The sequence below is a fragment of the Siniperca chuatsi genome, linkage group LG9 (assembly GCF_020085105.1).
Source record: "Siniperca chuatsi isolate FFG_IHB_CAS linkage group LG9, ASM2008510v1, whole genome shotgun sequence".
NCBI classification, from domain to species: Eukaryota; Metazoa; Chordata; class Actinopteri; order Centrarchiformes; family Sinipercidae; genus Siniperca; species Siniperca chuatsi.
The window spans coordinates 2,149,034-2,174,556 of record NC_058050.1 but is presented as its reverse complement, the minus strand read 5'-3'; the positions used below and the strand labels follow the sequence as shown (position 1 = coordinate 2,174,556).

General features: G+C 42.1%; 1 protein-coding gene and 1 long non-coding RNA gene across 2 annotated transcripts in view; one reads left to right on the top strand and one right to left on the bottom strand.

Annotated features, from left to right (window-relative positions):
* si:dkey-22o22.2 (neural-cadherin) overlaps window positions 1-25,523 on the bottom strand; it is a 137,138-nt gene that overhangs the window by 14,882 nt on the left and 96,733 nt on the right. The window contains exons 17-24 of the mRNA XM_044206961.1: window positions 18,689-18,972; window positions 14,407-15,036; window positions 13,236-14,232; window positions 11,891-11,984; window positions 9,055-9,239; window positions 8,260-8,495; window positions 2,537-2,814; window positions 999-1,213 (exon numbers count right to left, since the gene is read on the bottom strand). Of these exons, the coding sequence (XP_044062896.1) occupies window positions 999-1,213; window positions 2,537-2,814; window positions 8,260-8,495; window positions 9,055-9,239; window positions 11,891-11,984; window positions 13,236-14,232; window positions 14,407-15,036; window positions 18,689-18,972 (2,919 nt within the window). The remainder of the gene's footprint in view (window positions 1-998; window positions 1,214-2,536; window positions 2,815-8,259; window positions 8,496-9,054; window positions 9,240-11,890; window positions 11,985-13,235; window positions 14,233-14,406; window positions 15,037-18,688; window positions 18,973-25,523) is intronic.
* Window positions 2,821-16,789, top strand: LOC122881167. Its single transcript, XR_006379115.1, has 3 exons — window positions 2,821-3,427; window positions 7,382-7,443; window positions 16,471-16,789. It is a non-coding gene; the product is annotated as an uncharacterized LOC122881167 (long non-coding RNA).

Here is a 25,523-nt window from a genome sequence, read left to right as displayed (position 1 = left end):
CATCCTCTGGTCTTGATGGGCCAGTTTTGACTGTCATCTGGTCCCTTTCATCATTTCAGACCTGTAAAGACCTCTAATACAGGTCAACAGAGGGTGATTCTAAATTATTTTGGTGCATCACCTATAAGGTCCAAAATTTTCCCATTAACAACACTTTGGTCCATAACAAGGAATCTCAACAGACTCAAGTGGTTCAGATTTACACGCTGTTTCAGATATTTACACAGACCTGCTCTAGAGGGTCATGATCAGGCCAAAATTTCTACTTGTACACAATTGGACACACTCTTGTTCAGTGTCGACTGAACTGCATGAGATGCTCCCCAGAAGATTAATCCTTTAGATTAGGATGGCCCCATGACCTTTCCTCGAAGCCCCAGCTCCTGAACAAACAACATTTTAGCTCCACAACCGATCAAACTCCAGGAATAGCTAAATCATCAACATTTTCGTATTGCGGCTGTGATGAACACTGCAGCCTCTAATTTACTTGTGACACCCTACATGTCCCAGAATTAGAGAAGGGCCATGGGCTTGCTGCATTCAGCTCTTGATTACACTGATATCTTGACAGAGTGGAACAAGCAAGACAGCGATAGCTTGTCTGCCTGATAAAAACTACATGTCGCCTCCTATTTGGAAACATTGACTGTCTTGTAGTTGCATTGCATTGTGGTCTATTTTCTGCTGCTGTGTGTGTAGAACTTGCCCCTAGAACGAAGCCCTAGTTCTTTGATGTACTTTTGATGTTATACAGTATTTTGGAGATATTTTTACAATCAAACTCAGGTGGAGCTATTGGAAATACCCTGAACATGATATGTCCATGTTTGTTTGTCCGGTTATCTGCAGAAACAGGGAGGCAGAGATGCCTGTACAAATTACAGTTAAATGCCTTACTCAATGCCATTAATAAAGACTATCTTGTGCACTTAATGATCTTTTTTAAGCTCTAACAGTCGGAGCTTTATGCACAGGCACCTCAGCAGTACACTCACCGACAGCGATAAAATCCTCCTGCTCCCCAGAGTGGGCGGGGCCGAGAGGCCCGTTGTAGAGGAGCAGCCCATTTGCCGACTCAGCCAGGAACTCCAGGGAGATGTGGCTCTGGAAGCAAGGCATGATGGGAGGGAACCAGGCGTAGCCCTGGCCGCCGAAGCTGTGTTTGGTCTGCTGGCACTCAGGCCCGTCGAACATGGGAGGACACTTACACCTGAGAGACAGAAACACTTTATGTTATTCTTTACTTGATAATATTACCAACATCTCTAAACAATGATAACCCTGCTGGTGAAAGCATCATTATGAAGGTGTTCAAACCCACTGAATGTATTTCAAATTTTATTTAACATAAGCAGCCATGAATATCAGTATCTATTAGTGCCAACTTTTAAAAATGCCAAATATATGAGGTTGAATGGGTTCAATCTAATATGTTGAAAGTGATGCATCTTAAATTCTTCCACCCGATGCAGGGGCATAAAAACTGAACCTTGGAAAATTCTGAGGTCATAAATTCAAATCATCAATAAACTATTTAAGTGTTTTTTCCCATATTTTTCATTCATGTAACGGTTCAAGTATACTTTCTGTCAATGTTATCTCCCTAAATGATGTTCCAAAGCCTTCTCCACACTACCAGGGTATATCTGGGGAGAAACTCTCTCCCTGTATTATATATGATTTAATTCAATATTTTTTTTGTCATAAAACAATCAAATTTAAATATATTTAGTCTTAAAAATATTTGGATCATCTTTCAAAACCCACTGTGTGTAATTTGTGTGTAACTGTAGGAAACAAACGCCTCTTCGGGTCATTAAAGGCCCCAAACTCTCAAACACAATACTAAGGACACGACCTCGGTAATGTCAATGGTAGCTTTGGCCCTGGTCACCATCTAAAACTATATAATACTATCTATAATACTATCTCAGTTGCTGTGGCAGCAGTTTTCATTAAGTAAAATGACCTGAGAGAGACAAAGAGGCAGAGAGACCAACAGAGACAGAAGCTATAGTTAATAGGATTTTTTGAGAGCGGAAGAAAGAGAATTTAAACCATTACAATTATGTTTCAATTCAAAGTCAACTACTGTACGTGCAGCTGAAAATGAAGCTTTGGAGGGTTATATCTCCAGGAGAAATCTGCCCTCTCGCTCTCTCTCTTATTAAATCTTGAAAATGTTTGACAGATTTACTAATCAGTTAAGTAATGTGAAATCTCTGGTGAAGCTAACAGTTTAAGACTTGAGTCTGCTGCAGACGACCAGCAGAAAAGTAAGAAAAAAGGATTCACAGTAATGTTCATTATAAAGAAAAACGTTTCTTGTTATAACAGTACTTTTATTGGCAATAATATTTATCTGAAGTGTCCACATACTCATGATAATCCCATTGCTTAGCAAAAATGTAATTGGAAGAAGGACTTAATCAGTTCATCCTCATCCTGGCTGCATTAGTCGAATATTATAATACACAATAGACCAAGACAGAACCTGTTACAGAAGTTTCCTTAGACCCCTCCCTGCACCTACCTGTATCCCAGCGGCCCGTCCTGGCAGGTGCCCCCGTTGAGGCAGGGGTTGGTGGGGTAGGCGGAGCAGGTCAGGTGGATCGCCTCTCGGCCCCGGCAGCCGCATCGCGCTGTAGATGAGGCCCTAAGCGACACCAGAGAGGCATTACCGGTGCTGAGAGCCACCGGGGCCTGGCTGAATGAAACCTCGTTGCTGCAGCCTCCAGACTGACTGCAGTCTGTGTAGGGACAGTCGTCAATGCCCACCTGAGAGATGGAAACGCCCAACATGCCCTCCAACTGCAGGGGGTAAAGACATGATAGACAGAAAAACATTCAGGTTATGTTAAAAAGCAAAAAATAAGATCAAAATGTTTCTACATCAAACTAAAACTAACACATACAGTAACTAACTGAAAGTATAACTAGGATAAAAACTAACTGAAACTAACTAACTGTTAGCATGAAGCTAACCAAACTAAAACTAGCCTGAAACTAGAACTAAAAGTAAAGTAAATGACACAAAAACTATCAGGTATCTGGTATGAAACTAACTAGGACTAAAATAAAACCACCATAAACTAACTGAAACCAGGACTAAACTAGCATGAAGGAACTGGACCCAAACCTAGCATTAAACTAATAAAAATGTAAACTAGCATGAAGGTAACAGAAAGTAAAACTAGCAAGAAGCTAATTAAAACTAAACCTAGCATGAAACTAAAATTAACATTAACCCCAAAGACATGGCTGAAAGAATAAATAGGATAAAACAAACTGAAACAAACTAGCATGAGGCTAACCAAACTAAAAATAGCAAGAAACCAACTAAAACTAAACCTAGCATTAAAGTAAAACTAGCATAAAGCCAACTACGACTAAACCCGAGCATGAAACTACAACCAGCATGAAGGTAAAAGAAAAAAAAACTAGCATGAAACTGAATTGAAGGTAAATCTAAACCTAGCATGAAGGTAGCTAACTGAAACAAAATAAATATGAAGCTAAAAATAGCATTAGTGTTAACCTATAAGTAACATAAAAGTATAACTAAGATAACTAACGCTAACTGAAACTAATTAGTTTAGCTCAGAACTAAAACTAGCATGAAGCTAACTGAAACTAAACCTAACATGAAACTAAAACTAGCATGAAGCTAACTGAAACTAAACCTTACATGAAACTAAAACTAGCATGAAGCTAACTGAAACTAAACCTAACATGAAACTAAAACTAGCATGAAGCTAAATGAAACTAAACCTTACATGAAACTAAAACTAGCATGAAACTAAACCTTACATGAAACATAAAACTAGCATGAAGCTAACTGAAACTAAACCTAACATGAAACTAAAACTAGCATGAAGCTAAATGAAACTAAACCTAACATGAAACTAAAACTAGCATGAAGCTAAAATGAACATAATAAGCTAACTGAAAGTAGGCATATAGGATAAAACTAACTGAAACAAACTAGCATGAAACTAACTAAAACCAACGTTAAGCTATAGGTAACAGGACAGAAAACTAGCAGTAATCTAAAACTAGTACAAGACTGAAACGAAAACTAGGATTAAACTAAAAGAAACATAAACTAACTGAAACTAAAATTAAAGTTAAACTAAAAGTAGCATGAAACTTATCAAAGAAATTGACTAATTTAAGCTAACAGGAGACTAATAGTAACATAAAACTACAATTAAGACTAAATCCGGAGTGAATATAAAATATAAATTAAAAAGACAGCTAAGTGAAACTAAAACTAACATGGGACAAAAACACCGGAGCAATATTACTGAAGTAAGTTATTGAAGTTGAGCTCTGTTTGAACATAATAGAGAGTTTCAGAGAATGACAGCAGCTCTCTTTGATCTAATATCTACTTGCATCATTGATCTGTATTTAGTCTATTTCCCTTAATGTTATTTATGCACTTTGGTGTTTCTCTGTCATTTTCCCCTCCTGTTAAAGTTTTGCTGTCATTCGCTTTCTGTTGCCAAATTCACCCGTTTCCCTGCTTGTCATCTTGATTCTTTTCTCTCGTTTTGTCTTTATGGGTGAGAGGTTTTCATCAGAGTCCCTCAGGGTTTCCTGTCTCTCTCCAACTGTGTGTATTTCTTTTTTTGGGGGGGTTTAGTTATTCAGCTGACACTCTTATCCACAGTGACTTACACTCCCCAGGCAGGGCTTCAGTCTTTGGCTCCAGAGCCAGTTTCAACATAATCTTTTTTTTTTTTTGTGCCGACTTTGTATTTATCTGACATTCTTGTTCTGAATCAGCCGAGATACTTTTCCTTTTAACCCGAGATAATTAAAGACACATCTTTCTTCTGCAGCATTTGATGAACAAGTTATTTTTAATCATACTGTGTGCTTTGCACTGGTATTTATACTTAATACTTGACTTGAATAATTGTCTTTTTTATAGGTTTTGATTGTTTTTTAAATAAGTTTCATCACAGCATGAGATGTGCTGTACTGAATCTGTCCTGACGCTTTGACAGGACGTGTGACGGCTTCAGGAACTGAACTTGTGACCTTCTGGCTAGTATAATCACTTTATTTGCAATAATTACTCTAATTTTCAGTGTTTTAGCTTTGATTTTACGTGCAAAAGGATATATATTAGGGCTACAGGTAATTTTTTTTTAGATGTTTTCATTCTCATATAATCTGCGAATATTTTTCTAGATAAACGGATAAATTGTTTAGTCTGTAAAATGTCAGAAAATTGTGGGAAATGCCTCTCACAAGCTCCCAGAGCCCGAGCTGATGTCTTCCAATTGCTTGTCATCAAAGATATTACATTTACAAAACCGAGAAAAGCAGCAAATCCTCACATTTGAAAAGCTGGAACCAGCAAATGTTTGTCATATAGATGTGATCTGAACGTTTAACCGGGAGATTCAGACTACTGACACAGCTAGATTGTTTCACCAGAAAAGACTCACCACTGTTGGTCTGTTGACTGCAAAAAGACACCATACACTCACGAGTGCTGAGTTATGCTACAGAGTTGTGCGTCTTTTACCTCACAAATGATCTTTGGTGGCGTACAGACGGCACATTAACCAGACAACAGCCAAGTTTCACTTTAGCCTTTTGGCAAAGAGCCAGCAGCACATGTTGATGATTTACAGCTGATATAATCGTCGATGTTCTTCGTTTAAACTGACAGACGCAGTGGTCAGTTCTGGCTATAATTCAGACGCTGCTACCTGAATGATACGTACATTGTTAATTAAAAAAAAGATTCGATTAGAGATTTGTCAGCCTTTGAGGAATCCGAATCTGGGTTTTCTCTTGACCTGGAAACGGATCCAAATTTGAACCGGCTAATAAAAAAGTATAGTAAGAACAGGTTTTTTTAAAAAACTGAAACAGTTAGACTAAAAAATAAAATGCTGACAACTTTAATGTTTTTACAAATGCTACATTAATAGGCTAGTTTTTTTTATTAATTCCAACATTTATTCTTCTCTTTCCTCATCTGTCTTTTTTTTTTATTTAAATCAGCTTGTTTTTTTAATTTATGCTTGTTTGTTACTTTTTTCTTTGTCAGCTGAGAGTTTAGATATTTGCAGAGGTACATTGACTCAAGGAAAATATTGTACTTTTTACTTCACTACATTTATTCAACTTCAGTTAAAAGATAAATTGTTATAATCACTCAAGATGAGGGCCAGAGCTGCCTCTGTTTCCTGAGGAGGCTGAGGTCCTTCAACATCTGCCGGACAATGCTGAGACTCATGCTGGGGCACAAAGCTGATCCGTAAACAAACTGATCCGTAAGGCCGGTGGCATTGTGGGGGTGGAGCTGGACTCTCTGGAGGTGGTGTCAGAGAGGAGGATGCTGGCCAAACTACACGCCATCTTGGACAGCGTCTCCCACCCGCTCCATGACGTGCTGGTCAAACAAAGGAGCGCCTTCAGCGGAAGACTCATCCCCCCACAATGCACCACAGAGCGCCACAGGAAGTCATTCCTGCCTGTGGCCATCAGACTCTTTAACTCCTCCCTCTAAGGGTCAGTCTGTATGACCCGACTCACTAAACTGGACATTGATCATTAACATCTCTGCAATACTTGACATAATTGTGCAATATTCTGTGTAATACTCCAGTGCAATATACTCGTTTAATTTATTGATATTTATTCATACTTCTATTACTGCTGTGCAATATCCACCGTCTCATAATCATCTTAATAAGTTACACTTGACAGTACATGCACTATTATTTATTACTTATAATATTACATTGTATTATTATACCGTATTATTATCATCAACTGTAAATCCACTTTGTACATCAACTTATTTTAATTTATACTTATATCCACTCTGTACTTAATTTATCTGACCTGTGTTATAGTGTATTATATGTTTTTGCTCAGTACTTCTATCCCTGTGTGCACTGACATGACAGTGAGCTGCTGTAACAAAAGAGTTTCCCCTCGGGGATCAATAATCAGAATCAGAAATACTTTATTGATCCCCGAGGGGAAACTCTTTGTTTATTTCTATTCTGTGGTGTTTGCTACTTTTACTTAAATAAAAGATCTGAGTACTTCCTGGATATTTGAATATGACTTGCTCAGTTGCGTTTGAGTGTGCGTGCTTGTATGTATGTGTTTACATGGTTTCATTAACTGTCATCACCTTCCTGCCTCTCACAGTACTGACCTCAGGTCAGCAGCTGCTCTCTGCAGCTTAATTGATGTGTAATTAATGTATCATTAACCCTTTCTGTTTGCAGTCATAAATATGAATTCTGTCAGTTCACCTCCTCTCTGCTTTCACACTTCACTCTGACTCAACTGTTTCTTAGAGTTTGTCCTTTACTTGAACTGTTCTCTGTATTTAAAGGAATGTTCCCGTTTTTTCGGAGATTGAAGAGCTGATCACCTTTCCGGTCCAGGAGGGAGCAAGTAAGCTTTTTTTATCAATGAGAACAAAAATTACGATTGGTTGGTCAGTTTCTGGCCTTTAAAACTCGCTCTTCCGTTTAATTTGAGCTAAACTCTAAAATAATTTCAACCTTGTACACTTTAAAAAAAAACTAGAGAATGTGTTTTGTGCTAAATTAAAAAAAGAAAATGAACAGAAAAAACATCTACTGCTGGTTTTCAGGAAATTACATTTTGTTGATCTTTTTAACCTCTTAAAGTCTTGACTTTCCCTTAAATTTCAATGTAAGTTTCTTAAATTTTCCAAAAAACATTACTAGTCTGTTTGACACTATCATATATATATCATATATATTTTGTATCAACTTTTTTCAACACTTCATTCAAACTATATGATGGTTGCTAATGACTGAAACATTAAAATCCAAGACTTCATGTTTTTTTATATCACTGTACTTCTAGATGTCATGTGCATAACTTTTACACATTACACAGTCTTTAAAAACTCTTTATTTAAAATAAAGTTCTGTGGGCTTGAACAATGTTTTCTTACAAAAATGTGTTATGACTGAACCACCAAGGACACCAGCAGAGTTTAAGAGGCCAATAAGATTGAATTTAGACAGTTTAAAAGTAGAAATAAAGAGGCAAACACTGCCTCTTGTTGTTGTTTTTAGCTGAACAGCTGGTTAAGGTAAAATGATGTCCAGGTGTGTTCAGTTAAAAAAAAAAAAAATACTACAGATTGCCCTTCAAACCCTGTATTCATTAAAGAAACCTTGCAGTACAGGTTCAAAACATTTGAAGACCCTTTTCAGGCTATAACTCTGTCCTCACCTTGGCTTTGTTTGCTGCCACGTAGCCGTGCAGCTTCTCGGCCTTGTAATACGGCGAGCCATGAGCGGCAAACCAGACGTCGAGCGCCTTCTCTCCCCGCTGGGCGACGTCGCCCACAGAGAAGATCTGGACATTTTCTGGCAAAGTCTGCAGGAGTTCAGCCAACGTTCGACCCAGACGGGAGAACCGACTCTCCTCACCTCCACTACTGCTGAAGAAGTCCTCCACTGTCAGGTCTGGAAGAAGAGAAGAAGGGTTAACAGATTTATTTACTTAATTTATAAACCTTAAGGTGAAATCCTGAGCAGCAAGAAAAAGCACTGGACAGACAGAGACATAACACTACAAGATAAATGAAAGGCGGGAAAGAAAGAAAAATGAAGATAAAACAGTCGAAAAGAAAGACAAAAACACAAAATCTGAAAAGAGGAGAGCAGAAAAAACAGAAGAGGAGACGAGACAAGAGAAGACAGCAGAAGAAGAACAGGGAGTTATTTCCCATCATGCCTCTCTGTCTGTTGGTGCTGATGGAGCCTGGGGGAACTGACAGCCTTGAAACCGGGACCCAGCAGCACTCGGGGATATGCAACATCGCTCCCCTTCAATTACAGTTACCATGGCAACCGCTGGGGCGTGCATGTGTGCATCTTGTGTCAGTGTGTTGAGAAGTTATCAAGCAATTGGTAAAAAAAAAAAACCTCCAATAGTAATAACAGTAATAGGATTAGGTTAAAAAACTGTATTCTGATATTTTGACATCATCATCTTCGTCATCATCATCACTGTGGGACTCACTGGTCATGCGGATGGAGCCGGCGTTTTGCAGGGCGTCCTGCTGCAGTTCCCTGACGTCCACCTGAGCTGTGGAGGTGACGTCGGGCCAGGTGTGGTCCGACACGCGTACCTGCAGGTGGTACGAGCCTGGAGGAGCCCCCTCCCTGATACTGAGCTGACCTGAGCTCTGGTTCAGACTGAACAACCTGAGAGAGAGACAGAGAGAGTATATTTTCTGTGTTTTTATCCGGTTAAATTACATGGACATCATTTGTCCATAACTGGTCCAGATTAGCTGCTTCCTTCTAGCAGAAGCATTTATACAGTATGAAACCATGTGCTGTATTTCTATGTATGGCCTAATTGCATATTTTGTACGTCTGTGATGTGTTTTATCCCTTTAATTTTGAAGCAATTTGTACTTTCCATAAAGGTATTTCATGAAGCCAGTCGAAGCATGTTAAATATGATATGAGGCTTCAGCAGTCTGAGTTAGCCAAATCATGTGGGTATCTTTCATGTTCGCTGTCCGAAATTCTCTTTTCATGTTTCCATAGACTGTTTTCTTGCTGAGCCCTTAATAATATTAAGGGTAAAGTGGAGCAACCTAAATGGAACAACACCAAAACGCAAGGGTTCATTGGTAAAAAATGTCAATATAATTGATAGGTTGCAGGAAAAACCGAGTGGAATGAAAGTCTGGCCAGATTCATCTATTTTTCCATATGATATTAAAACTGGGTAAAGTCTTTCTCAGATGGGATTCCTCAGATCAAACTCTGACCAGATGGAGGTCTGTGGTTGGACATGGATCCATGTGGGGGGTTCTTGATCTGGAAAACTTTGGCACTCTCTGCTCTGCTGCACCGGAGAGTCGATCCCAGGCCCTGCGGCCCGGGTCCAAACCTGGTCCTGAACATGTGCCATCAGGCTCATGTAATGGTTTAACCTTTTTAACACCGCGGCGACCTTCAGAGCTCAGACCAGACGGATTAATTAACCGCGACTGAATCGAGGCCAAAATGCACCCGGGATTGAACCTGCACTGCTGCTGCAGGGGAGGCTGTTCCGCACCTTCTCCTGGATTTATGTCACGCTTTAAAGATTTCAAACACTGCAACACAGCACTTCACTGACAGGAAACCATTGAGAAGATATAATGTGCGGATCAATCCCAAACAAATTACTGTCTGTCGGGGCAGGACGCTGATATCTTCGTCTGTTTATATGTAGCATGCTGTTGTCTTGATTTCCTGTGAGGTGACATGTTGTTATTGGTCCGCTGGGGCTGTTTCACCTCACCTGAACACTGTTCTAGTTCTTATTTTTCCTCTAGTTTGTATCACTTCTATATGTAAATAAGATGCAACCTAAACCTGATCCATACTATGAACAAATTGCTATCTGCGGGCTGGAGTGATGAGAGGCGGTGGTTCAGGAGTATCTATGGTAATTCTCTAGCGGTTCCTTTGTTCTCCGCCGTTTCTTGTCGTCTCTTGTCGTCCCTCCTTACAGGTATCTCGTTAGAAGAGAAGGTGGCAGGGAGTGCAATCAGGCTCTCCTTTCAACGCGCCCGCATGAAGCCTCGCCTCATCAAACAAAACGAGTGCGCCCTCGCCGCGCTTCACTGGGAATTTTCAATATCGCTGGTTATGAAGTATTAATAGCACTGTTCCTGACAAGTCAGATCCCCTTTTCTATCTCTCTCTCCTCCCCGTCCTCTGCCCTTTCATTCTCTTTCACTCTTTCTTTGTTTCCCCCTTCAAACTGCCTGTTTCTCTGTCCCAATTTTCCTTTCTCGTCTTTGTCGCACCGCACCTTTGTACTGTCTCTCCCTCTCTATTTTAAATCTGTCAGTTCCTGTGCCGCTCTTTTATTTTCTCTCTTTTTCTTTATGCATCTCTTGCTGCGTGTCACATGAGAGGGGACACTTTAAGAGGGAATCTTTTCTGCTTTAGCTCCAACACATCCTAAAACAGCTTTACATCTGCCATTCTCTGGATGCTTTTATCCAAAACTACTCACAATATGCCAAACAGGATTGTGCAGTAAAGATGGTCCAAATGGCAGCGGGAGTGTCTTGCTGAAATCTCAGAGACAGACATCTCAAAACCTAAGCAAGCTAGAAAATATGCTTTTTTTTGCAGTTTGGTGCACTGACCTATTCATATTTTTGTCATTGCAACATGTTGCATTCCTTAAAGGCCCACAGCAATGTGTTTGAAAGTTTAAGACCATTTACTCCAAATCATGTATATTCAATATGTTTGCTGGCCATTTTCCAATGCAGGCTGTGCAGTTTTAGATTTTTGGATGTATTTTTCCCACTGTTCCAGGCAGCCATTAGCTTCAATGTATTTCTGTTCTGTATGAAGTGAAAATCTAGTTGTGTAATTCATCACAGTCAATATCGAGTCTGCATTAGTGTCAATGTTAAACAATGTTTACCTTTACCTGTATTTGTCTTCCTCTTCCCCTCCACCACTAATGCCTCTCTCAACACCTCTTTATCTCCACCTATATCTAGTATCTACAGTATCACTTCCTTATCTTCTCTACCTCATTATCTACCTCTTTGCATCTGTTTAGCACTTTTTTGCTTAGTTGTCTACCCCACTTTGCTTCTCTTTCTCATAGTGCTACTTCTACCTCTCTACCTCAATACCTTATCTTTCTAACTCTCCTTTTCTTTGCTTTGCTGCCTCTCTACCTTATTACCTTGTGGCAGTGCTCTCCTTCAAAGCCCTCTACCTCTCTTAACTATTACTTTTCCATCTCTACTTTCACCCCCAGCACTCTCTTTTAGCATGTCACCTCTCAGCCATCTCAGAGTTTTCACCATATGAGATCAAAGTACCTGGATGGTTTGCCTTCGAACCGGTACACCTTCTTACTCCAGTCATCAAGGTCAGGGGATTGAACTCGTCCGAGCACCGTCGTCGGGAGAATACCTGTCAGGAGGTGGGAAGTTAAAGACACAAAAAGTAAAAAAAAATGCATTGGCTTTGAAAGGAATTAGTTTTGAGTGCAAGGGATCCCGGTGGTACAACCCAAATATTAAGAGTGAAGGAAAGAAAGTGGAGGCTTCTTTAAGGAGATAAGGTGGCGGGCGACGCACGGTCATGGTTTGACAGCACAGCAGGAAGATGTGCACACATTAGAATTGCTCGCACAGTGTTTTCCCCCCTCTTCCAAAAAAAGCTGAACGCAGCGCTGTAATCTCTTTAGCTGTGAAATCAGCTGCCTTTTAAAAATGGCTCCTGTTTATGTGCCCGTCAAACCTGGGACTTAAGCTGGAGTTAATTGTTTGCTTCATGGCATGTTGTTGAGGTACGTGATGGATTCGTATTAGCTGGTTAATGTACTTTCATGTGGAAAGGCCCTGGAGAGGGAATCCACTAAAAATACATTACAGAAAACCTTAGTTTTCCCAGCAAATTACAGGAGGCTGACAGATGGTATGAAACGCTAAATAAGTGATGTGGGCTGGAGCGGGAGGCTGCGAGCAGTCGACTGTGACAAGTACAGTCTTAACAACACAAGCACAGAGCACTCAGGAGGTGGTGGGAGGGACACCGGGAGACCTGGAGGTTAGAGGAGCCCGTCTGTGTCCAGAAAAACACCTGTTTGAATCCCTCAGACCAGCTGGTTAACTCTGATCTGAAATCTGAAATCAACTTCTAAAGTGGAGTAGAAAGTAGTAGGTTGTACTTTGAGGCTCTCAGGTGTGAAATGAAAAACAGCAAGTGCGCTCAGTAAAGCCTGTTCCTGGATAAATAAAGGTAAAAGTAAGTAAAAAAAGTAAAAAAAATAAAAGTAAAGTAGTGGCACACACAAAAAATTCTGCACATGGGAGAAAACAAAGACAGAATGTTTCAGGCTTCATCAGTGTGCAGCTGCTTTACTTTACTTCACTTTGATCTCCTACTAAATCAGAGAAGAGGGGCCCGGTTCACATAACAGGGTTTTTCCATGGGGCCAGTCGGGCCGCTTTAGCTGCGCCGTGCTGTTTCCACTACAGCCTCACAGCAGGGGATAGCTGCTGTGGTCCTGTTTGGCAGCCGGGCCGACCGCTGCCAACCTGTAACTGTCTCCTCCCCTTAGCTGTGTCCTCAGTAGCTAAACTCATGCCTGTCTGTGCTGGAGACTAGAAAAAAAATCCCTTTCTCTATGAATCAGGTATCAAAAAACAGAAAACATACCCTCATAACTGTAGACGATAAAGTTGGTGTGTCCTGGTGAGTGAGGGTGGTCATTCCTGTCACCAATGACGACCGTCAGTGTGCTGGTGGAGCTCATTGGAGGAGAGCCACTGTCAATCATGAGAATCGGGAGGAGGTATTCCTTCTGCCGTTCGCGGTCGAAGGTCCGGAGGGCAGTGATGGTGGCGCTGCCGTTGCGAAAGTCAGTCAAATTGAAGTTGGTGGCATCTGAGGTGAGCATGAGAAGCCGTATGGAGAACGGTCCGCCATTGGTGGAGGTGTCCCGGTCAGTGGCGTGGAGGAGGAGGGAGGTTTCGTTCATTTGAACCGCCTGGGGTGCCGGCGTGTTCTCCCAAACAACAGGCTTATAAGGGACCTCGAACTCTGGCCCATTGTCATTAATATCAAGTACGGTGACCATCACGATGGCAGTGCCAGTCAGGGGTGGACTCCCAGCGTCTGTGGCGAGGACCATGATCCTGTGCTGCGAGATTTTCTCCCTGTCCAGAGAATCGGCCACTACCACCCAACCAGACTGGTCCACCAGAAACTGACTGTAGGGGTCAGACTCTTTTGAAATACTGTAAGAAAAGCGTCCATTTTGGCCCGAGTCTAGATCAGAAGCTGTAACCTGAGCAACAATTGTCCCCACAGGTACATCTTCAGACATGGCTGGTGACTCATAGAATTGGGGAAAAAACACGGGGGCGTGGTCATTGGAGTCTTCCACCTGAACAAGACAGTACGCCAGACTGAAGAAATCAGCGTCTTCAGCCTTCAGGGTCAGATTGAAAGTCCTCTCATGGGGTTTCTCAAAGTCAACCTTCTTCTTAAGTTTTATCACGCCGCGTCGGTTCACTTTGTCTGTCTCCACAAAGAACTTCCTGTCTTCGTCACCACCAACAATGCTGAAGGTTACCACAGCGTTCTCACCCTGATCGCCGTCTGTAGCAGAAACTACGAGAACCTCACTGTTCACCTCCAGGTCCTCTGTCACCTAAACACCGGAAGAACAGAAGTGTGTCATTATTACTATTATTAGCAATGATGTTGACAGAAGGTGATGGAGGTGTGTTTTGGACTGGTGACTTTCTTTTCCTAAAGCACTTTGAATTGCCTTGTTGTTAAAAGGTCCTATACAAATAAACTTGCCTTGCTTTGGTGGACTCACCTGAGTGGTGTAGAGCCTCTGAGTGAAGACAGGTGGGTGATCGTTGACATCTGAAACTATGATGGTGGCTGTCCCTGTTCCCGCCAAACCCCCTCCGTCTCTGGCCTCTACCACCACCAGATACCGCTCCTCCACCTCCCGGTCCAGGGAACGTAGAACTGTGTAGATGGTGCCTGTGCTGGCGTTGATGGAGAACAGGTTGAGGTTAATCTCATTGCGGACATTCTTGATGATGCTGTAGGTCAGCATGGCGTTCTTGCCCTCATTGGGGTCGTCCAGGTCCATGGCGCGCATTTCCATGACGGAGGTGTCGGCAGGTGAATTTTCAGGCACTTGGCCAACAAAACATCCGTCTACTTCCATTGCTGGACACGGGAAGAAGGGTGCATTGTCGTTGACATCTCTGACCTCTAACAGCACATCAGCAAACCCTGTGAGTCCTGCCCCTCCCTCGTCTGTGGCGAGGACGAGGAATCTCCAGGCTGGGCGCTCCTCGCGGTCCAGGCGCCGTTGGGCGTAGATTCTTCCAGTGCGTTCATCAATGGTGAACTCGCCACCGGCGCCCTGGCCATGGAGGGAGTAGCGGAGGGCGTTTTGGTCGGCCTCCTGGTCTGGATCTGTGGCCGACACCTGTAAAAGGATAGACAAGAAAAAATCCAAAATGAGAAATACTCTTTTACCACATGAACCTCTTCGGCCTCTCAGCTCATCTGGTAGAGGTCTGCTAGCCATTTCCGGTCCAAACTAAAAATGGAAGACTGGCCATTTATTATAGCATTTATAATTATTTTTCTCCCCAGTGCTGGATAAAAACTTCCAGAATATATAGGACATATACATACATTTATGATAAGATATATAAGATAATAGGTTATATGTTAAGATAAATGACTGTCTTTAGAACAAGGTTCAAAACTTGATCGTCCTATAGTATCTCAAGCCCCAAATTTTTGTAAATTTCCAGGAGCCATGAGGCCTGCCTTTGAGTTTGACAATTCAGAAAAGGTATTAAAAACACTTAGATGACACATCATACTAACTAGTTCATTTGAAGCATACTGAGACCTTAATGCCCATCAGAATTATTTACTTTTAAAACCAGGTTTAACACACATGTTCTCTATACCCTTTGACAAAATATTAAGAGCCGGATCAAGGCAAATTTATGTCACGCAGGTGCGGAAAGTACAATTTAGGCTTTAAGCACTCATCACTATCCACTTAAGTCCTTAATTCTATTCTATTTATTTCTATTTTTTTGTAATTCCTTTTTAAAATGTTTTCTATCCTTTTAATGTATGTTTTTTAATGTCTTATGCTGTATTTCTAACTTAATGTCTTTATTCAAGAATTTTGAATTGCATTTGTGTATGAAATGCTCCTTGACTATTCTCCTTTTAAAAACTGTAAATGGGTCAAAACTGCTTGCTTCGAATTATAGCTTATATAGCTTATAAACTTCAACAAGTTATGGTACTTGTTACAGAACATTGTCTCATGTAACTGCTTGAGTAATTAACGAAATTTTAAAAAGTATTATAGACTGGATAACCAAAAATGTTGTGATATTGAAAGTCTTTTTAACTCTAAAAACAAACACCCACAAAATACCAACACCACATTCTCTTGGTAATAAAATGGATTTCGTTATACATGAACTGCAATGAAACATGGATTGTCACAAGCAGCTAACTTTTCACTCCAATTAAACAACATTCCTTTAAAAGAACTATTTCTTATCAAAACAGTTAAATTGCTTTTTCATTATGTACAAATGTCAAGCCCAGCAAATACGACACGAGGCAGGAGGCTGATTGCAGCAGCTGCCCCCGCACACAGGGACTCTGCAACACAGGAATAAACATTTCTCTGTTGCTTTGTCCTGTTTGCTTAATTAACCTGCCTTCTTGCTATCTCTCTGAACGAGGGGACAAGAGCAGCGGCGACGACACGAGCTCTCACATCTGTCACCGCGACACACAGTGCAATTAAAAGTTAATAGACGCTAACAAAAGCAAGAAAAAAAGTACACTTTCACCCTTTCTTCTCCTCTTTTCTCACCAGAGGGTTTGTTTACAGAAGCCTTTGAAGTTTTATTTCCCCCCGCCGCCGCCACCTCCCCCCTGTTGGCTCTCTGCATTCCCTGACAACGTGATGCAGGTAGAAGATGAGCAGTCGCAGCACCACAGAGGAGACTGCCGCGCAGGTGAAGTCAAAAAATATTCATTTCAAATTGGATTTTCCCCTCCGTTCACTATCTGCTGAATTGTATTAATACACGGGGCTCAAAGCGGCGTGCATTCAGGGAGGGGCCGGCGGCCGTGCGCCGGAAAAACTATTGAGAGAGTTAGAGAGGAACCGAGCGTATATCAAATCAATTCCAGCAGGCGAGGGGAAGCAGGCCCAGCTTGAGGACTCGGTGACACATGCCTCTCTGATGGGGATTACTTTCCTGCCCTCTCCGACGCACTTCCACCTTTTTAATCTGATTTAGCTCGGCGGCACATGCATATTACTGTGAATTACCGGAGACAGGTTTGACGAAAGGTGGATGAAAGCCACAGAAGAAGGAGGTCGACTCTGACTTTCTGAGGCAACTTTTCAGATCCTGGGCACTTCCTGTCAGGAGGTTTTGGGTATGTGTGTGCCTCTATCAGCTGATACTGTGTTGAAAAATGTCACACATATGTGATGTGTTAGACTGTGGACACTGGATCTCTGCTGAGGTGTCGCTCCAGGCTAATTCGCCTCTATGTTCGAAGCATGACCAATACTGTTAGATTTGTCTGTAATAAACCCGATGCATTTTCACATCTTGTTCATATAAACTGACATTTTCACGACAAGCTCCTTCATGGTGAAGGTGTGTTCAGAAGGTCTTACTTTCTCATGTTTACATTTCAAACAGTTTCATCTGGGCTGGATGGAAATCTGATCGGTGCTTTTATTTAAAGTGTTTAACTTAACAGTCAAAAACATACACCGTGCTATCAACACATCCATCCATTCATTTTCTGCATCCGCTTATGCTGTGCAGGGTCACGGAGGGGCTGGAGCATATCCCAGCATGCACTGGGTGAAGGGAAGAGTACAGCCTGGATATGTTGCCTGTATCACAAAGCAAGCTCAACTTAGCCTGGCTCTATTTGGGTTACCTGGCTACAGAGAGCTTAACACTGGTGATTGTGGATAACCGGTGTGAAGCTGGTTATCGATTGGCTCAGTTAACTCTTCTTAATTACAAGCCAATCACATACAACATCAACAGATCAAGAGCCTAGAATTTAATATGACATAAAATGAAAAAAATGATACCTGTGTGAAAATGTAAATGTATAATTTATGGGCCGTTAGCATGTAGAAGTAGCCTAGAGTGGGGTGTGGAAAATATCTGGATAACTGATAATTGATTTGTGCTCTTCGCCTTTTGATGAACAAACCATTATGAGACGGTGTAGTCCCTCATTCAATCAAGACGTTTCGGCTCCCATCCGGAAGTCATTCTCAATTGTGAAACAGCAGTGTAAACAGTGTGTAAACAGCAGACACTCAGGAAGACTCCTCCCTGAGGGCGGGGCCTAAGCAACACCGAGTAGCTTAAATTTCTGAGTTCTCAGACCATTTTCACAATTGAGAATGACTTCCGGATGGGAGCTGAAACGTCTTGATTCTGAAAACAGCGTCCAGATGACTACGACTGAAACCTTTTCTACGATGAAACCATTATGAGTAAGCAAAACGCTTGCAAACAGTTAAAAAGAAATTTGTTTCTGTCGCCAAAGCTAGAGAGGAAAACTACTGATAGTCTAACTGCAGGGAATAAGGCTTAAAGCTTTATAAGGTCTATCTGATCTAAACACTGAGATGAGAATTTACTGGGAGCTAATTAAAAATGTGTGGATTTTTTTGTCTAATAAAATTTTTCCACTTGCTGTATGATGTATCTACTGTTCCTTTAACGGCTAATAGATGTTCCCTATAAGAAAACTCAAATTTTATGGAAGTCAATTGGAAAAACAAACAAACTTCTCTTTAAAAAATACTGAGTCACATTTTTGCCACAAAATATTAGGGACTCAATAGGCACTTTAATGTTTTTCATGTGTGACTTGGTGGCAATTTTGAAACATACTGCTCCAATGAAAACTTTAATAGCTTACAGAGGTGGATGGGTTGGTGCCCGATCTTTAGTAGCCAACAAAATGGCAGCGATATGTCCCCTAAGAATCCTTTAGGAAGCCTTTTATATGATATCAGACCCATACAAACACGAATTACTGACCTCCAGGATGAAAACAGGCAGCTGGGAGAGCTCCTCGGTCACGGCGGCGTGGTACTCGGTCTGGCTGAAGACGGGCGCCTCGTCGTTGCGATTGACCACCTGAACCACCACCAGCGTCTCGTTCTCCCACTTCCCGTCAGAGGCGACCAGCCGGAGTTCGTAGCGCTGCTCCATCTCGTAGTCCAGCGGCTGAGCCACGAAGATGGTGCCCACCTCGGGCTCCACGTCGAAGGTGCCCATGGTGTTTCCTGAGGTGATCTGGTAGCGCAGCTTGGCGTTGGCACCTGGAGGGAGGAAGTGGAGATCAGGTCAGTTTGTGTTGTTTGGGTGGATTTGTTGACATTTTGTTGATATAAATGATCAGCTGGACGTTGACATCTGGAGGTGAAAGGCAGAAAAGGAGGATTTCCAATAAAAACTTCTCATTTCAGTGTTGAAGAATTAATTAATCCCAACTTTGAATATAAACAGAGTCAAAGAGTCGTTTGTTTTTTTCCATTTCACAATGTTATACTTTCATAATATGTTTACATTGGGATTTTGGACATTGAGACTAATTAAGCAATCTGTACACATCACCTTGTCTTCTGGAGAATTATGAGTTGGTATTTCTCAGTATTTTTGACAATTTATAACATAAAAGATTAGTGATTCATTTAATTGCAGAACGCAAGGGTGTTATCAGACCAAAGCTCACACAGAGGAATCTTTTAATCCTTCTACTGAAATTAAAACGTCACCAAAATTAGAGTTGCAACGACGGTGCAAGACACCAATACCTGTTTTTGGGAATTCTAAATATTTGAGACACGTGCGCAGATTTATTTTGCTCCTGCGAGAGAATAATCGTGCTCTTTAAACTGGATCTACACCTGGCGCAAAGGGTTGACCGGCGTCCCGCCACAGACACCTACAGCTTCCTTCCTCTTCATTTTCTCTCTCATCCCCTTTCCCTCTCCTTCCCTGTTTTCCTCTCCTCCTCATCGGCTCCTTCCAGGTCCTCCATTATCATTTCCTTTCCTCAACAGCTTCTCTTGACCTCTTGTCTTTTGAACTTCCCCTTGCTGTCCTCCTTCCTCCTATCCAACCTTTTTTTTTACCTCCTCTCCTTGTTTTCTTTCCTCTCCAGACAACCCTTCTTTCCTTTACTCTCCTTCTTACATCTCCCCCCTCTTCTTTCATCTCTCTTCTCACCTTCTTTCCTACCCTGTACTCTTTCCTCCTCTTTCCTCTCCTCCACTCTCTTCCTTTCCTCTCCTCTTGTGTCTCTCTTGTCCTCTGTCCCCTAAAATCCTCTTTCCTTTGCCCTCGTCTCCTCCCATCCTCCCTCATCTCCTCGCTTCCTCCTTTCCTTTCCTCTCCTGGCCTCTCCTCTTCTTTCTCGATGAAGTAAAGAAATGCCGACACACACATGGACATGGTAAACACACACACACACACACACACACACACAGATGCATGTTCAGAGCCCAGAGGCAGGTCTGTCTGGGTCCGTCCTGCTCTCTGTTTACCGGCACCAAGGAGACTTTAGGAGACAAACACCATCTGTGGAGACATGGAGGACCTTCATTACGACACCGGAGAGTATATGTGTGTGTGTGTGTGTGCGCGCGAGGAAAAGCTTAAGTGCACCGGTCCATCACAGCCTCTGAGCACGATCCGTCGTGACACTCGCCGAGCGGCTGACTGTGAGTGTGTGTGTGTAAATGTGTGTAAGGGGAGTAGCTCCAGCGGTTTTTTGCCTCCGGCAGCCTCCCTAATGATCAGTCTGGCCATATGGTGTTGCCCTCCACACACACACACACACACACACACACACACACACACACACACACACACACACTAGGGGATAGGGCTGATTTAATTCGAAGCCTAGCAGGAAGCCCAAAATTGAGATTAAGGTCAGATCTCTGCTCCTCGTGAGGTGGACCGGAGGGGAAAGTCGTCCCTGAGCACTGACTGCAGGTCGACACTCTGAAAGACTAAACTCATCACTGGAGGAAGTTTCATTTCGATTTAAAACCGCATTAGAAAATATCACATGTTGTGGCCTCAGATGGCTGCAAGTGATACTGCAGCTTTTTGAAATTCAGTTGGCTGCACTACCCAGAAATCCTGCGTGGCTGTGTCATAGTGACATAGTGATTCTTTTTTCCAAAGTGACAGGAAACATGAAGAGTAGGTTTTAGGTGGGACATTTTGGGATAAACTGTCCCTCATAATTATGAATATGTGCCCTCAAATGACAAATAATTACCCCAAATTACTCATTTTGTACCTTTGAATTCTTCCTTCAAAGTACTACACAAGACCCCTGAAAGCTGAAGAAAGATTTATGCTTTTTAAAAAGGTGAAATTAGGTGAGACTGCAGTGCAAATCTTAATGATCATGGCTAAGACGGAGCGGAGGGGCCCGAGCGATCAGACTACACAACATTTCTTTCTTTCCTGACAGTCACTGTGTCAAATGGGGTAATCATGGTCCTGGACTCATTATTATACTAATTACCTGTTTCTGACTTGTTATACACCAACATTTAAATCATAAATACGAACTAGGATTTTTCTGAAACCTCTGATATATCTGACTAAATAATACTTGAATGGCTCACATCATCTGAAGTCTGGAAGTCAAGGTAATTCGGTGCTAATTTATGGATAAAGAGCTATGTTGTGGGGTGCACGGTGGCAGAGCGGTTAAAGCTCCTGCCTCCCAATAAGGAGATCGTGGGTTCGATTCCCGGACCAGACCAGCATCACACAATCTCTCTGGGTGGAGTCTGCATGTCCTCCCCGTGTTACCGTGGGTTCTCTCCGGGTTCTCCGGCTTCCTCCCACCGTCCAAAGACATGCATGTGTAGGTTAATTGATAACTCTAAATTGCCCGTATTGAATGAATGTGAGAGTGAATGGTTGTCTGTCCTTGTCTGTGTCTGTGTTAGCCCTGCGACGAGTTGGCCACTGTCCAGGGTGTACCCTGCCTAAGGCCCAAAGTCACTGGGATAGGCTCCAGTCACCCGCGACCCCTAACGGGACCAAGCGGTAGAAAATGGATGGATGGATGGATGGAGCTATGTTGTCACTGCACAGTATTTTTAACCCTCACACGACCAACTTTCCAATCATACAACTGTTGCATGTTTTGCAAGTTATGAACATAGGAATCTTTCCCCTCGCTGCTCCCACATGACGTGAACGTGGCATCGGCCTACAGACCAATCACAGGTTGTGGTATTTCATAACCTGCATGATGTGCAAAGGTGTTCTAATTCACTTTTTGTAGTTATACCTACGAGAAGTAATGCACTATAATTTGTATATAACGCACGTTATAGAGAGCCACGAGGCAGTTACATTTATCATTAGGATGCGACCTCTAGTGGCCTCGGTAATTATGACGGGATCAAAGGAGGAAGTCAGACGAGGAAGTTTAAAGAGCGTCAAAGTGCATGATGGGAGGTGGACCGGGTGAATAGATCGGTCAAACACAGGACTTTCACCAGGGAGATCGGGGTTCGTATCCCATGTAAAACCAAAAGTCCACGTTGAGTTATTTTACGTGCATAAGTACGTAACTTATGTAACCTACGTAAGTGATTTACTTCACGTGACTTACGTGGTTACGTTACTTCTTACTGCGAGTTACTTACCTATTTTAACCAAAACCATGAGCTTTTCCTAAACCTAACCAAACTACGACCGTGTGTTGACCATGTGTTTATTGTTACCATGACGACGAAGGTCCGGTACGCGTGTTGCTGGTTGCTGGACATTCGTAGCATTATGCGCAAAAAACGGTGCATTATTTTTCGTAAGATATCTACGAACCGTTGTATGAGGATAAGTCACGAGTGTTAACAACGACAGCATCTGAATTGTCACAAAGCATCATCGTAACCGTTGTCAAACAGACAAGAGAAGGTCAAATCGTTGTCTTCCACTACGCGGGATAAAACAACAAAATGTTGCCTGATGCTCATTTTTGTTCCCGACACCCCACATCTTTTGGATCTGGATCCATTTCTGAGCTGACATTGTGTAGTCTGACCCCGACGTTAAAAATTGGTGTTGAGTAATTCTTTTTATTGCAGTAGTTTACAAGCAGAACAACATACACATAAAAACAAATGGCCGCACTGCTGTAGAAACTGCCATCAGATTACTGTAACTGTTACAGTAATTGCTCAGTAATTATTTCACTAGTGACCAGAAGGACAGTGTGCTGCTGAACTTTAAGATTAGATGTTAAACTGATAACTATAGTAGTTAGTAACACGCTAGACTTTGGATTAGAAACCAACAACCTTTACGCCACAGACACAGAATCATTTTCATTATCATCATCAGCTTCTGTCTGCACAGTAACATCACCGCTGATATTACAGCAATCACACATACTCACTCACCCCTCATTATCACTCAACTACACTGCAGCAGTAGGTGTTTGTGTGTGTGTGTGTGTGTGTGTTTACTAACCCCCGGGGCGAAACTAAATTGAAACACCAAACTCAGCGGAATTAAAAAAGAGCCTCTTCGTCTCATTACCAGACGCACTTAGTTCGGCAAATTTTCCACTCGGAGAACCAAACAGGATCCAGAAAACACGACGGGCGACAAAAGCGGCTGCGCCTAATCAGCTTTAGGACGGGGAGGGGGGGTGAGGAGTGGTAATCTAAACTAAACCCTCACGTACACTCCACCCCAACTTTGATTATTCCAACACCAAATCAAGCTGAAATAAAATCAGGAATTTTATTGCAAACAAGAGCCTTGGGGTGTGTGTGTGTGTGTGTGTGTGTGTGTTTCTCCTGTAATTGTGTTTGTCTGACCTCCAGTTTATATCTGGACAGAAGGTCACTGGTGCTTCAACACCTGTCAGCTTCAACAGCAAACTCACACACACACACACACACACACACACACACACACACACACACACACACACACACACACAGGAGCCAAGGTGACGGTGCTGTTGCTGCAGTCAGAGAATAAAACCTTCAGTTGAGTTTACAGCTCATCAAACCTCAGACTGGAGCTTTAACTCTTTCAGGAGTTTAATCTTTCACCTTCGGTCACCTTCAGACAAACATACACACAATATACCTCTTGTGTGTGTATATATATATATACATACACACACACACTATCTATGCACAGTACATGTATATAAACACACTGGCATCAGCAAGTCTATAGATAGCATGGGGATGCCAACTGCCAACAAACCAACTGCCTCACCGGTAAGTCAGCCTCACATTTGCATAGCTAATAATATGCACACGATCTGACACATTTTCCTGTGTGTTTCAGTCTTTACCTCTTTACCAACACCTGTGCACGTTCACAGAAGATAACCAGTAGCTACATGTTGGATGAGCAGTAAAACAACATATGAAAGACAGAGCAAGGAACATGCACACACAAGTTTCACAATAGTCACCAGCATATATTTCGACGACGACAAAATGCTTTGGTGACGGATCAAAAACAGATTTGTCACTTTGCCAGTTGCCTCTTCCTTAAAGAGCTACTCACTGACCCGAAGCTTTGGCGAGAGCTTGTGAGCAGTGAGCGCAGCTCTTGTGTTTACTGTTGTTGGTTAAGATGAATGCCTACGTGATGCGATATGCACGCAGTGCATTTGGAGTCAAGTTAACTGCAAATATTGAGGTGAACAAATTTGCTTTCTTTCAGATTTTCTTTCGGACGACGCCGTGTCACAACAGGGAGGCAAATTTCCATTTAAACTTTCCTCAGATTTTGCAATGAAAACAAAAATAAACAAAGCACATAAAAATATTGCAACAAAATGCACCAAATGACAGTTAATGTCATTAGAAGTATATGCTGGTGGTTACGTTATTCAGACCTATTCAGGCTTACTAAACACGATGGGCTGCTATAACGTACAAAACGAGAGTCATGTGACTCATGGAGGTAGCGACTACACAGCCGCTAGTCACTCTGCAGCAGATACTTTCAAATAAAAGTGTTGTGCTGGAAAGTCACTACACTTAAAAACAAAATCCCACCATTTGAAAACCACTGTGTTAGAGGGTAAGGAGTTTATTTAGTGTTCATGAAACCTTAGATTTTAGACATATTTCTGTCTTGTCTTTATTATGTTAGAGCCTCATCTAATATTAGACCAGTGGAGGGGTCTCATGAAAGGCTAATGCTTCCCAGATCTCTGTCTCTTACACTCACAGTGCTGACTCAGCAGGGATCGGGTCCTATGTTTTAGTTCATCTCAGTAACTCTCCCACCTACCTGCCTGTTAGGGAGGTTAGAGGGAGTTGGAGCTAAGATCATTGGTTCTCCATCTCCTTCTCTGGACCCCCCAGTGGTTTGGGGTTGAGGGGTGTTAGTTAATTACCACGGGGAGTCCCTGACAAGACACAAACTGGGGATAAAGCGTCTACGTTTGGGAGGGACTCAGCAGTTTGCTATCTTAGTATTTCTTAATCCCGTGTTCAGCGTCTTCCTGAACCTCGCAGGGATCAGTCTGAAGGGAATATATACTAAATCTAGACGCTTCCAACAACAAGTGCACATTAGAAAAACAAAAAAAAAAGAGATAAAAACAGCAACAGCAACTTATAGACTTAACTAGTACAATAAAAAATATAAAGCAAAGCAGATTTTTAAACCTCTGGAGTCTCAGGAGTTTGGTGACATGTAATGCTAAAATGAGAAGTGTCGGTCAGACTAGATAAGCAATTTGAAGACATCACTTTGCAGCCTTAGAGAGTTTTTCTGCATATAATCACAAAAACATCTAACAGCATCCCCATCACTGATACAGCACCTGTGTAACTACGGTATACACATC